The sequence below is a fragment of the Tachypleus tridentatus genome, chromosome 10, assembly GCF_004210375.1.
Source record: "Tachypleus tridentatus isolate NWPU-2018 chromosome 10, ASM421037v1, whole genome shotgun sequence".
In the NCBI taxonomy this organism is placed as follows: Eukaryota; Metazoa; Arthropoda; class Merostomata; order Xiphosura; family Limulidae; genus Tachypleus; species Tachypleus tridentatus.
In genome coordinates, this window is record NC_134834.1 from 147,104,237 (window position 1) to 147,117,096 (window position 12,860).

Genomic DNA, 12,860 nt, shown 5'->3' on the forward strand with positions numbered 1-12,860 from the left:
TCTTATGAGTCGAACACTTTAACCCACCTGACCACGCCGGACCCGCTCCCTTTGGAAACAACAAAAATTACAATATTAGTTAAACACAATGTTACACATCGGGCTATCTGTGTTGTGCCCAACAGTGGTATGGAAACCCGGATTTTACTATTACAAGCTTTACCACTGTGCCACTGAGGAGCAAAGGTGATAGAAAGTACTACTTTGATACAACATTAATGTATTTTTTCTTACGTATTTTTCCCTAAAATCATAAACGTACAAAATGATTGGCACTGAGTAGGCTTACTTCCACAGTAAGATGTTAATGTTGGTTAGACGCCAAACGCTGAACTCCTTTGGTATTTCACAGTCTAGGTTTTTGAATTATATTGCAGTTCGATAGTTGCGGGAAACAGAGTGCAACGTTGCTTTAAATATTCCCGCCAAAATAAACGAAGTGCAATATTTATAACCTAGGAGTATAAAGACCTTAAAAGAAAAACAACGGTCATTTTCAACAGCTGTTTTTAGTCATTACTAAGCCCGCAAAACGTTTTCATCCTTCAGTGTCTCAAAATAATTTTCACTTATAAGAAAGTACAAAGAGAAGGTTGTTAGCCAGGAAACTGTCCAAGTGAAATTCCTCAACTCAACAGTTTGTCCTCTACCTCTCTCAGTTCTCTTCTTTATCGCAACATACAATTCCCAGCTCTCAGTTCGTCCACCAATGATCTTCTCTTATTTGTATCGTCACACGTCAGCCGTCTTGTTCCATTCCTACCTTCATATCTCAGATCTTCTAAAATGGTTCTCTCTTCCTACTCTCTTCTTCCTAGAACCTACTTTTATCTCCTGGAGTTCAAACGTCAAACAATGAGTTCCATCCGTATCATTGACCTCTTCTAGCAAGGTTTAGTTTTCTCTCGCCATCTTGAGTGTCTCATTACTTATATTCTTTCCGTTCGACTGAGGTTGTTTATTTTTCTTTCTTTGCGAAAACCCGATCTCAGTGTTCCTTAGGATGACATTTTCGTTTGTCATTCCACGTCTCTGTTTCGTACAATATTACATTCTTAAACTAGAGCAGGGGTTCCCAACCGGTGGGTCGCGAAGCCTTGGCAGGGGGATCGCAAAGCCTTGGCAGGGAAGTCGCGTAGCCTTGTTAGAAGTAGCTTGGGATAACATTAATTTTATTTCATCAATTACATTTTCATGCTCTTACATTTGTTTTGTTTCGGTGCAAAGCAAAACGTGTGCTACGTTAGTTCAATGTCATTAGGTGATATTATGGGTGTATGTATGCGTGCCTGTGAGTGAATGTGCCTGTGTGAATGTGTATGTGTCTGCAACTGTATGCATGTGTGTACTAGTGAGTAGCGAGTATGTGAGTGCACGCGCATGTACGTATGCTTGTGTATCTGTTTAGCTGTGGTTAAGTGTGTGTGTGCTCGCTGTCGACACGTGAGTCACATGTCCGTTGCTGATTGGTGGATGACGAATCGCGCAACTGGCCACGCTCCCTTCCCTCCCAATACTTACCCCATCATTACTCTACCTGCACTCCCACAAGTAGTCAGTGTAAGATCTACAGTTGCCAAAGCGTTCATTATTCAACATTTTTATTTTATTTTAACAAGGAGATAAGTAAGCAATAGAGGTGAGTTGTGTCCATGGCTAAACGGCGCAGATACTCAGAATGCTATCTCAACATTGGCTTCACCACTGTGCTCGCCAACGACGGCATCGAGAAACCACAGTGTGTTTTGTGCCATGCTGTCCTGAGTGCAGATCAATGAAACCATCAAAACTCAAGCGTCATCTCGAGACGAAACATCCAGAACACGCAAAGAAGGGTTTGGATTTCTTCAAACGGCATGAACGGTGTCTTAAAAGCCAAAGAATCGATAGATGTGGGTCGTTTCAGCAGCAGAGTACAGCCGTAGTGGAAGCTTCACATGAGATTGCATTCGAAATTGCTAAACAAAAAAAGCCTCAAACGATTGGATAAACACTTCTTAAACCCTGCATGATGAAAGCAGTAAATCTTATTCTTGGAGAAGCCAGTGCAAAGAAGATGCAGCAAGTATCCCTGTCAAATAATACTATACAGAGGCGCATTTCTAAAATGTCTATGGATGTGAAGGAACAGGTTTTGACTGAAATCAAGGGTCCCCCTTTGTTCTCCTTTTAGCTCGACGAGTCAACAGATGTAAGTTCATGTTCTCAGTTGCTTGTCTTCGTGAGATACATTAATTCAGGTGACATCAAAGACGAATTCTTATTCTGCAGTGCACTTGAAACCACAACAAAAGCTGATGATGTCATGGAAAAGTTTCAACTTTTTTCAAGACGAAGATCTTCAATGGGAAAACGTGTGTGGGTTTGTACGGATGGGGCACCGGCTATGCTGGGATCAAAATAAGGATTCCAGTCGAGAGTGAAGAAGCTAGCACCTCAAGCAAAGGGCATCCACTGCATGATTCACCGATATGCTTTCGCCAGTAAGACTCTCCCTGCCTCTCTGCAGGAAGTGCTTGAATCTGTAATCAAAATTGTAAATTATGTGAAGACTCAAGCACTCAACACTCGCCTATTCAAAGAACTATGCAAAGACATGAATGCTGACCACGAAGTCCTTCTCTTCTACACAGCAGTACGTTGGTTGTCGAAAGGAAACGTTATTAATCGTGTCTTTGAAATGAAAGATGAAATAAAGCTATTCCTGGAGACTCAAGAAAGGAAAGATCTTGTAGCTCATTTCGAAGATGAAGCATGAAATAAAAGGGTTGCGTACCTAGCCGACATTTTTGACCAGCTGAACAAGCTCAATTTGAAGCTTCAAGGAAGGGAAACACATGTTCTCCTTTTTCAAGATAGTCTTCGGGTCTTTGTTTCCAAACTGCAGAACTGGCGTCGGAAAACCAATCTTGGAAACATCGCTATGTTTGAAAAACTTTGTGGAGTGACGGATGAGTCTCAGATCCTACTGGATCAGTTCCTCAAGGATGAGATTACCGAACATCTTCAGTCTCTAGAAAAGGAAGTCGAGCGTTACTTCCCTGAGCTATCACAGGAACAGGAGGCCCTGGTAAGGAACCCATTTTGTACTGAACTTCATGTATCCAGCATCCCAGATGATATCCAAGATGAATTTCTGGATCTAAGGAACGACTCTTCAGCTCGTGATCTCTTCAAGGTGAAATCCGTGACTCAGTTCTGGTGCGCTATGTATCAGTCATACTCCAAAGTCAGCATGATAGCTTTACGTGTCCTTGTTCCATTTGCTTCTACCTACTTGTGTGAGGCAGGATTTTCCACTCTTGTCAATATAAAAACAAAGAATGGGAACAGATTGGATGTTGGAGATGACATGAGACTGGCTCTAACAAACGCTCGGCCACGAATTTCAAAGCTTGCTGCTGAAATGCAACATCAGGCATCTCACTAGCTGGGTTAGATAGCTGTTCAAACCTATGTTAATATTATTTTAAGAAATATATGTTCTTTTTGTGAATTCAGGTGGGACCAATGTGATTTAATTTGTTAATATATAATTACAGAATTTTTAAATATATTTTTTAGATGTTTCTTTCCCTTTCCTTCACAGAAAATAAAAGAAAAATTAAGCTGCTGATAGTAAGCCCTAAGTAGGGGGTCACATGGGTTTCAAACTTTTAGGTAAGGGGTCGCGAGTGCCAAAAGGTTGGGAACCCCTGAACTAGAGCCTTAAAAACCCTTTTTTCGACTATGTGGTTATGAGTATGGTCAGCAGCTTCTTCCTTTTACTAAAATCTACTTTTGTCACTGAAATACTATCTATGATTTCTTTCGTGTATTTTCCATCTTCTGAAAGGTTGTGAGCTGGGCTTGGCCTAGCTTGAGACATGCACGAACTATTAATACCAAAGATCGTAATTCGCGCCCCGCTGCTACAAAAACGCGCTCTGTATTTAGGGAGCCGTTAGAGCCGAAAAGAGGGACGATTCAATCTCGCCATTCTGTCACATAAAAGTAGACGTAGAGCCGACGGTGTGTGCTGTTGTTCATCGGCCTTTCGTCTAATCCATAAAACCAAAATTAGGAACACTCTAAAAAAAAAAAACACGAAAAATGTGTCAAGCAAACTTCATTTATTTTGATCTAAAGTGTTGTATTACTTATAGCTGGCAGTGATGTTTTTCAACTGATTATCTCCTGCACAGATTTGAGAATGAATGCGTACTATACTAAACACTTAAGATCAAATTTTGTACATAATTATGCTTGTCGCGTATGCAGGAGGTGAACACAATTATATTTTCCCAGTAAACGGATTAAACAATAGTGGCGCCATCTCATAATAATTCCCTAAACCTATTTAAAACAAACAAATAAGTGGGAAAAATGACAGTCAAGCGTGGAAAAAAAATTGTGTAATAAATTTGTTCCAATTAACTTTAATCAGACTCCCTAAAGAAATCTATGCTCATGTCTTCAACATTACTTTCATAAATATAAATATTGTTGGGTTTACTTTGATTTGGGAAATTCAGTACTTCAGACCACACAAAAAACTTGAAAAACCATTCGAATCTTAACCGTAAGAATATATGATTCCATTCACAAATAGATAGATAATTTCATAATCAATCAAAAAAATGTTTTGTTTTGAAGTTGGCGCAAAAGGCGATCTGCGCTAGCCATCCCTAATTTAGCAGTGTAAGAATAGAGGGAAGGCAGCTAGTCATTACCATCTGCCACCAAGTCTGGAGATACTCTTTTACCAATGAATAATGGGATTGACCGTCACATTATAACACCCCACGGCTCAAAGGGCGAGCATCTTTGGTGTCACAGGGATTCGAACTTTGAAGAAAAACCTTAAATATATCTGCAAGTCTTAAATTCAGGTTCAAAAATGAAACAAACAAGATCTTTCCACGTTTTGTTTTTTTCAAATGAAGACTTAAATTTTTATTCACCATTTGTAAAATGTTTTGGAAGAACATATAAAAGTGGTTCTGAAGTCCATTTATGTTTAGATTTAGGTAACTCCGATAATTTAGTAAGGCTAGTTACACAGTTCTACTTAGAGTAACAAAGACCGCAACCTTAAAGAGTTTAATAAACAAGTGTTGGTAAATATGTGGATGATAAGGATTAGGTTTAATGGTTAGTTTTTGTTTACTGAGGGAGGTTGGATGCCAGTTTGTTTTTGAATTTCGCGCAAAGCTACACAAGAGCTATCTACGCTAGCCGTCCCTTTAGCAGTGTAAGACTAGAGGCAAGGCAGCTAGTCATCACCACCCACCGCCAACTCTTGGGCTAGTCTTTTACTAACGAATAGTGGGATTGACCGTACCATTATAACGCCCCTACGGCTGAAAGATCGAACACGTTTGATGTGACAGGAATTCGAACCTGCGACCCTCGAGTCACGAGTAGAGTGCCTTAACCAGCTGGCCATACCGGGCCTGGATGTCAGAACAGAACAAAATGATCCTTGTTGTCCAATAATTTATTTGGTTTTTTTTTCAAGATGGTAAGCTCGGCGTGGCCAGGTTGGTAAAAAAGTAGCCAAAGAAATGGCGGTGGGTGGTGATGGCTAACTGCCTTCCCTCTAGTCTTACACTGTTAAATTAGGAATGGCTAGCGCAGATATCTCTCGTGTACCTTTGCGCGAAATTCAAAAAACAAACAAGATGGTAAACTTTACTTTTTTGGATCACTATTGGTTGGACATTCGTTTACGAATACTAGGTATTTGACAGCAACACAGTGGTATAAACATTAATGCATTTGGCTTATATATTTGGTTGTTAAGCACTAAGCCACACAGTGGTCTGCGTACAGCGGGCGTCGAACCCCAATTTTTAGTATTATAAGTCTTCAAACCATTCAGCAATTGAGAGTGGGGTATGTGGTATTATTCAATGTTTGAACTATAAATTATTGCCACAGAAGTAACAGACGGAGGTTCATTACATGTTCGTTCATATTTATATGATAATTAGATTTGAAAGAAAATTTATATAACAAGAACCAAACACTGTTACTCAAGTTCTGTAATTCTAATGGAATTATATCAATAATAAAATAAATTATTTAACTAATAATATTAATGTATCAAGCACTTATAGTAAATCTGCAGTTAGGGCATCGAAACCCTATTTTTTTGCGTTATAAGTCCAGAAACCACGAATGTAAGTTTCCCACCTCTTATCTAACAAGTAATCAGTCTTGTGGGTGAAAATATTCATACATCTCTCTGTTTTAGTGCAAATGTGCTATCTGTGCTATGTTCATTACTGAGAATCGAAACCCAGATTTTAGAGTCCTAAATCCATAAACTTTCCATTAACCCACTGGAGCATTTACGTGACAGTGACCAAAATCACTGCCTATTTCAGGGCACATGTATAACAGATACAAGTAATAGTTGAATTTTACACTTTAAATGATGAATAAAAATTATATCTATAAAAATGAACATCTTTTACACTCTTTTATACGGGCAATTTTGGAGGTTTTAAAAGTTAAGTTCTGAAAATAAAAGCTAAAACACACAGCAATGTAAACTACGTGGATAAAATTGACTTAGAACACTTGTAATGTTGTAAAAACTGCAGCACTTCATCGGGTAATTTTCAAGCATCAAAAACAAATACCTTACTCCCTCCTGCTGCATCTCTGTAGTGATTTGGCTTGAAATAAATTGTGAAATTTATTTTATTTTTAGATTTCCTGTGAATTAATTATAAGAATCTAAAAGTGAAGATGAAGAAATGTGTGTGTATGTCAGCAATGATACACGTGCCAAGGAAGTCTTTCTTCTTTACTAAGATACATTAAGTAATTAAGATGATTAAATCGAACACTACGTGCTTATCATGCCCATGATAGATGACACTGCCATGACAACGTGCAAAAAAGTTTAATAAAGTTGTATGTTAGACGATGTGTAGTAAAATACAATGTTTGTTTTAGTTGTATGTTAGACGATGTGTAGTAAAATACAATGTGTTTTTATTAGTTGTATGTTAGACGATGTGTAGTAAAATACAATGTGTTTTTAGTTGTATGTTAGACGATGTGTAGTAAAATACAATGTTTGTTTTTAGTTGTATGTTAGACGATGTGTAGTAAAATACAATGTGTTTTTATTAGTTGTATGTTAGACGATGTGTAGTAAAATACAATGTTTGTTTTTAGTTGTATGTTAGACGATGTGTAGTAAAATACAATGTGTTTTTATTAGTTGTATGTTAGACGATGTGTAGTAAAATACAACGTGTTTTTAGTTGTATGTTAGACGATGTGTAGTAAAATACAATGTTTGTTTTTAGTTGTATGTTAGACGATGTGTAGTAAAAACACAATGTGTTTTTATTAGTTGTATGTTAGACGATGTGTAGTAAAATACAATGTGTTTTAGTTGTATGTTAGACGATGTGTAGTAAAATACAATGTTTTTTTTAGTTGTATGTTAGACGACGTGTAGTAAAAACACAATGTGTTTTTATTAGTTGTATGTTAGACGACGTGTAGTAAAACACAATGTGTTTTTTAGTTGTATGTTAGACGACGTGTAGTAAAAACACAATGTTTGTTCTTAGTTGTATGTTAGACGACGTGTAGTAAAATACAACGTGTTTTTATTAGTTGTATGTTAGACGATGTGTAGTAAAATACAATGTGTTTTTAGTTGTATGTTAGACGATGTGTAGTAAAATACAATGTTTGTTTTTAGTTGTATGTTAGACGATGTGTAGTAAAATACAATGTGTTTTTATTAGTTGTATGTTAGACGATGTGTAGTAAAATACAATGTGTTTTTAGTTGTATGTTAGACGATGTGTAGTAAAATACAATGTTTGTTTTTAGTTGTATGTTAGACGATGTGTAGTAAAATACAATGTGTTTTTATTAGTTGTATGTTAGACGATGTGTAGTAAAATACAATGTTTTTTTTAGTTGTATGTTAGACGATGTATAGTAAAATACAATGTTTTTTTTAGTTGTATGTTAGACGATGTGTAGTAAAATACAACGTGTTTTTAGTTGTATGTTAGACGATGTGTAGTAAAATACAATGTTTGTTTTTAGTTGTATGTTAGACGATGTGTAGTAAAATACAATGTGTTTTTATTAGTTGTATGTTAGACGATGTGTAGTAAAATACAATGTTTTTTTAGTTGTATGTTAGACGATGTATAGTAAAATACAATGTTTTTTTTAGTTGTATGTTAGACGATGTGTAGTAAAATACAATGTTTTTTATTAATTGCAACTCTATATTTATTTCAGGAAATTTAAAATTACATTCAAAAGTATCATGGTTTTTACAACATTAAAACACTTAAAAGTATTTGAATGATACTCATTAAATTGAAGAGGTGAGACAAGAATTGTGAGTCATAAACTTGGGCAGTAGAATTTAATGTAGATACTGATCAAATGTATAAAATTCTTAAAACCAAATATTTCAACATTTGAGGTAACATGTTCCTTACCAAAACAAAGATGGCTACAGGTAATAAACCAGTTTGGCTCACAAAAGAAATAAGATACAAAATTAAAGCATAAATTTAAAAAAAGACTAAACTAACAGTTACTTAGAGGGTCAAGAGAGTTGACTGAAAATGTTAAACTTAACAGTGAAGAAATATGTAAACATATTAAGGTTAAGGACGGGACTAGGGATCTTTAGGGGTAATAAAGGGAGGCTTTTATCTTAGTACCAGCTGGTTGGATTATTGAATTCCACTGTATATTCAGTTTTTACTAGTGTAGATTGAAGCAACGTCCTGAACAACTGCTAGATGTAAGCATGATCAAACAAGATTATCAATGATTGATTTAATTCTGATTTGTTTGTTTTGAATTTAACACAAAGTTACACAAGAGAGATCTGCACTAGTGGTCCCTAATTCAGCAGTGAAAGATTAGAAGGAAGGCAGCTAGTCATCACCATCCACTACCAATTCTTGAGCTTATCTTTAACCAATGAACAATGAGATTTATTATCACATAATAATGCCCCCACAACTGAAAAGGGCGAGTATGTTTGGTATGATGGGGATTCGAACCCACAGATTCGATTTGAGCTCCCTAATCACTTGGTCATGTTAGGCCTTAATTCTGATTTTGTTAACAATTACACTTGAAAGTTTAAAAAAAATAAATCTTTTAGTCAAGGTAATATTTTCCCAAGGGTTTTGAAGAAGGATAAGGATTGGATATGTGAACCTCTTGCTATTATTTTTTTAAGTCCTTGAGTAATGAACAGATACAGGAGGACTGGAAGGTGGCTGAAAAGTAATGCTATTCCTCTCCTCAGTAGAGATGATAAAAATTGTCCTAGTAATTATAGGCTTATTAACCTTACATGAGGAGTAGAAAAAATATTCTATAAATCTAACATAAGATGCTTTGCAAAGTCATAAATAAAGTTCAACTCTCTGCTGAATAGTTGACATGGTTTCACTAGGAGAAAAAATCTTGCCTTGCCTTACTAATTTTTTTTTAAATTCTTTAAAGAGGTTACTGCTTACATAGATGAGAGTATGGTGTGAATTCCATATATCTGAATTTTCAAAAACCATCTGATAAGGTGCCACACAGAAAGCTTGAAAAAAAAAAAAGAATCTCTGCAGGTGTAGAAGATAAGATGACTCAATGGATAGAAAAGTAGCTGTGTGGAAGACAGAGTTACTATAAACAGAGTTCAGTTAACTGGATTAATGTAAGCAATGGGATACCTCAAAGATCAATAATTACAGCCTTTGGTCTTTTGGATTTACATAAATAACATAAATAAACTTACTGATGAGTGTGGTTGGCCAAGAGAAGAATGTTTCTGCTTTATAAAAGGATTTAGGTCACTTGATGAGTTGGGTAAAGGAATGGCAGATGGCTTTTAGTCATAATTATGGTAAGTACAAATGAGTTATCATAATTTTAATTCTAATTTTTCTGGAAAAATTCTTCACAGAGTTATTGAAGAAACAAATTTTGATGTTCTGATTGATCAGTCTCTTAACTCATCCAAGCTGTTATTAGAAGTACAACAAGCAGAATTATAGGTTTTATCAACAAAAAATATGGAATAAAAGTCCAAAGAGGTTATAATTTCACTGTAAGGGTTAGTGGTTAGGCCACACTTAAAACATTATGTTCATTCTTGGGCTTCTTACATTTGAATGGATAATGAATTGTTGGAAATGGTTTGAAGGAAGGATATCATGATGATACGTGAAAAAGGAAGGATATTAGAATATGTGAAATGAAAAGACTGCCATACTAGAATAAGTTAAGATCTGTGTAATATTTTTTTTGAACAAAGAAGAGTTAAGAGGGATCCGACTGAGTGATTAAGATTGGCACAGTGATCAGACTCAGTATTAGCACAATAAGTTTACAGAATCTAAAGACGTACAAGTCTCATGGTAACTTAACACAGTATAACATGTGATATTTTAAAGTAATAAATCCATATTCATTGAATTAAAACAATAATTTCTTCACTGATTACTAATCTTAGTTAAAATAAAAATATGTGCAAATATTGTATACTATTTGTATTACATATCGTACAAAAATATACACATAACATATTATCCCACTTACCAATAAAGTTACATATATACACAGACATATAAAAGAATACTGGTTTAAAATATATATTACACACCACCATATATAAGGATACATACAGCTATATATACTCACAAACATAAAATAATGCTACCAATGTTAGATGTCCACCCTAATAAACTAGAAAAACCTATATATAAACTACTGCACCACAGGATGTGTTTTGCAGCAATTATACAATAATTTAATTTAACTTTTTCAGTACCAGTTGATATTTTGTAACACTAGTCAAAATTCTGGAGAGGTATCAATCTCGAGGTTTTAAACTTTTCTCGACACAAAGGACATTCCATCTGTAAAGAAACTTAAAACTTACTATGAAATGACATATACAGTTACACAAGATAGTGTCAATAGAAACACTGTAATGTTATTTAAACAATGTCTACTTTGATTTTCCCAAAACCCATTGGGTTTTGAACATCCATCTCCAGTTATTGGTAGCCAAACATGTACATCACTCAACTCAAGTTATTTGTAGCCAAATGTGTACCTTAGTTTATTTTTAAGATATATTAAGTTTTAGTAGATATTTGAAAAAAACCTGATGTTCTCTACTTATGTTGCTCTATTGGTAAAAAAAAAGTTACTTTTGAAATGTGTTTAAAGGGTTAAACTATACGATAAACATGCACAGAGTTTAGCAAGAGGCACAAAACTTGTTCCATGGGGTTGCTGAACTTAGGTAATCTTATTCAACACCAGAGACAATTGTTGGCCCATTTCATCATCACGAGGTCAGTTCAGACTGTCAGATGTTGAAGCAAAGTAATAGTAAGATAGAAATTTCTAATATATATTGTGAACCTTTTGTAAAAACGAATTTTGAAAACTGCAGTTGTCAAATATATCATAACTGTATTAAAAAGAGGAACATTGTTTTAATGAGACCTCATCAATTGGCTCGGAATAATGGCCTGAAATGCTCAGAATGTTTTTATCATGATTGGACAACTATGAAAAATATGTGGGGCCTCAAATATTTGTCTTAGTTTTGGAACTTATTGACAGACATTTTTATGAAATAAATCATTTTTGATTTTTAGGCATTTTCAAAAATGGAAGCAAAATATCTCCCTTGATTGTTCAAAATACAAAGTTAAATTAAAGAGACCTTAAAAATCTATTGTGAAGGATCAGTGTGTGAATAATAAATTTTAGTTCTAACATTTGTTTTTGAATTACTTATACATGAGCAAAAAATGTTAACATATATAATATGTAATTTCCTCAGAAACCAAACAGTTTAAAGTAGCTATAATTTTCTTAGTACAAAGCTACAGAATTGTGTATCTGTGCTGTGTTCACCAAGGGGTTTGTTTTAAATACTGTGTAAAGGTAACTGAGGGCTATCTGCACTACTTGTTCCTAATTTACCAGTAACAAACTTGAGGGAAGGCAGCTAGTCAACACCACCCACTGTAAACACTCAGGTATGTTTTAATAATGAATAGTGAAATTGACTATCACATTAAAACACCCTCATAGTTGAAATGGCAAGCATAATTCATGATGGAAATCCAAAACCCACAAAATGCAGGTTGTGAAATCGACCATCAATTTTGAGCATTGTCAATCACAAACTTTGGACTACAAGGAGAACCTTCACAGACCACTGTTTTGAGGGCCACACTTTGGGGACCATTGGCATAGAGCAGCTTCAGTGATTTTAACTTAAAGTAATGACAGGTGAAATAATTATTCTGTAACAAATACAACCATTACACTCCCGTGAGATTACAGTTTCACTAATTTTTACTAACCTTTGTCTGCAACCACTCGAAGATACACTTCCAGCAGAATAAATGGCCACAAGGTGTTGCTGTAGTATGTATTCTCTTTTCAAGACAAAGTGAGCATTTTTCTTTCTGAGATACCTCTACATTCCTTTCACCATCACTACAAATAGAGAAACTGACATTTTGTCAAAGTTTCCAAACCATTTTTGCAAGGAAGGAGAAAGAGTCTGGGGAAATATAATCAAGGGTTGTGAAATTGGTAGAGAAGGTTTGAAATATTGAGATCAGGATGATATTTCCATAAACAGGCAATAAGACTAAGGGTAATAAAAAGTTTAAAATCAAGAAAATCTCTGCCCCACTGATAGATAAGCCAGAGTTGCTTTGTGTTTAAGGTGGTAGGCCCATGATGAAATTTGCTTTTAACCATGTAGAACCTGTAACACTTAAAGAATTTTGAAGATATGAGTATTTTAAAGACAAAGGTGGAATATAAGATAAGAG

General features: G+C 35.2%; 1 protein-coding gene across 5 annotated transcripts in view; it reads right to left on the bottom strand.

Annotated features, from left to right (window-relative positions):
- Positions 1-12,860, bottom strand: part of LOC143230566 (peroxisome biogenesis factor 10-like) — a 31,253-nt gene that overhangs the window by 1,329 nt on the left and 17,064 nt on the right. For 4 of the 5 annotated variants that reach the window (XM_076464333.1, XM_076464334.1, XM_076464337.1 and 1 more), the window contains 2 exons: positions 12,381-12,516; positions 8,235-10,910 (listed from right to left, as the gene is read on the bottom strand). In XM_076464333.1, coding sequence (XP_076320448.1) covers positions 10,842-10,910; positions 12,381-12,516 — 205 coding nt within the window. In that variant the 3' untranslated portion in view covers positions 8,235-10,841. Of the gene's footprint in view, positions 1-8,234; positions 10,911-12,380; positions 12,517-12,860 lie in introns of those variants that run through there. The other variant, XM_076464335.1, reaches the window with a different exon arrangement.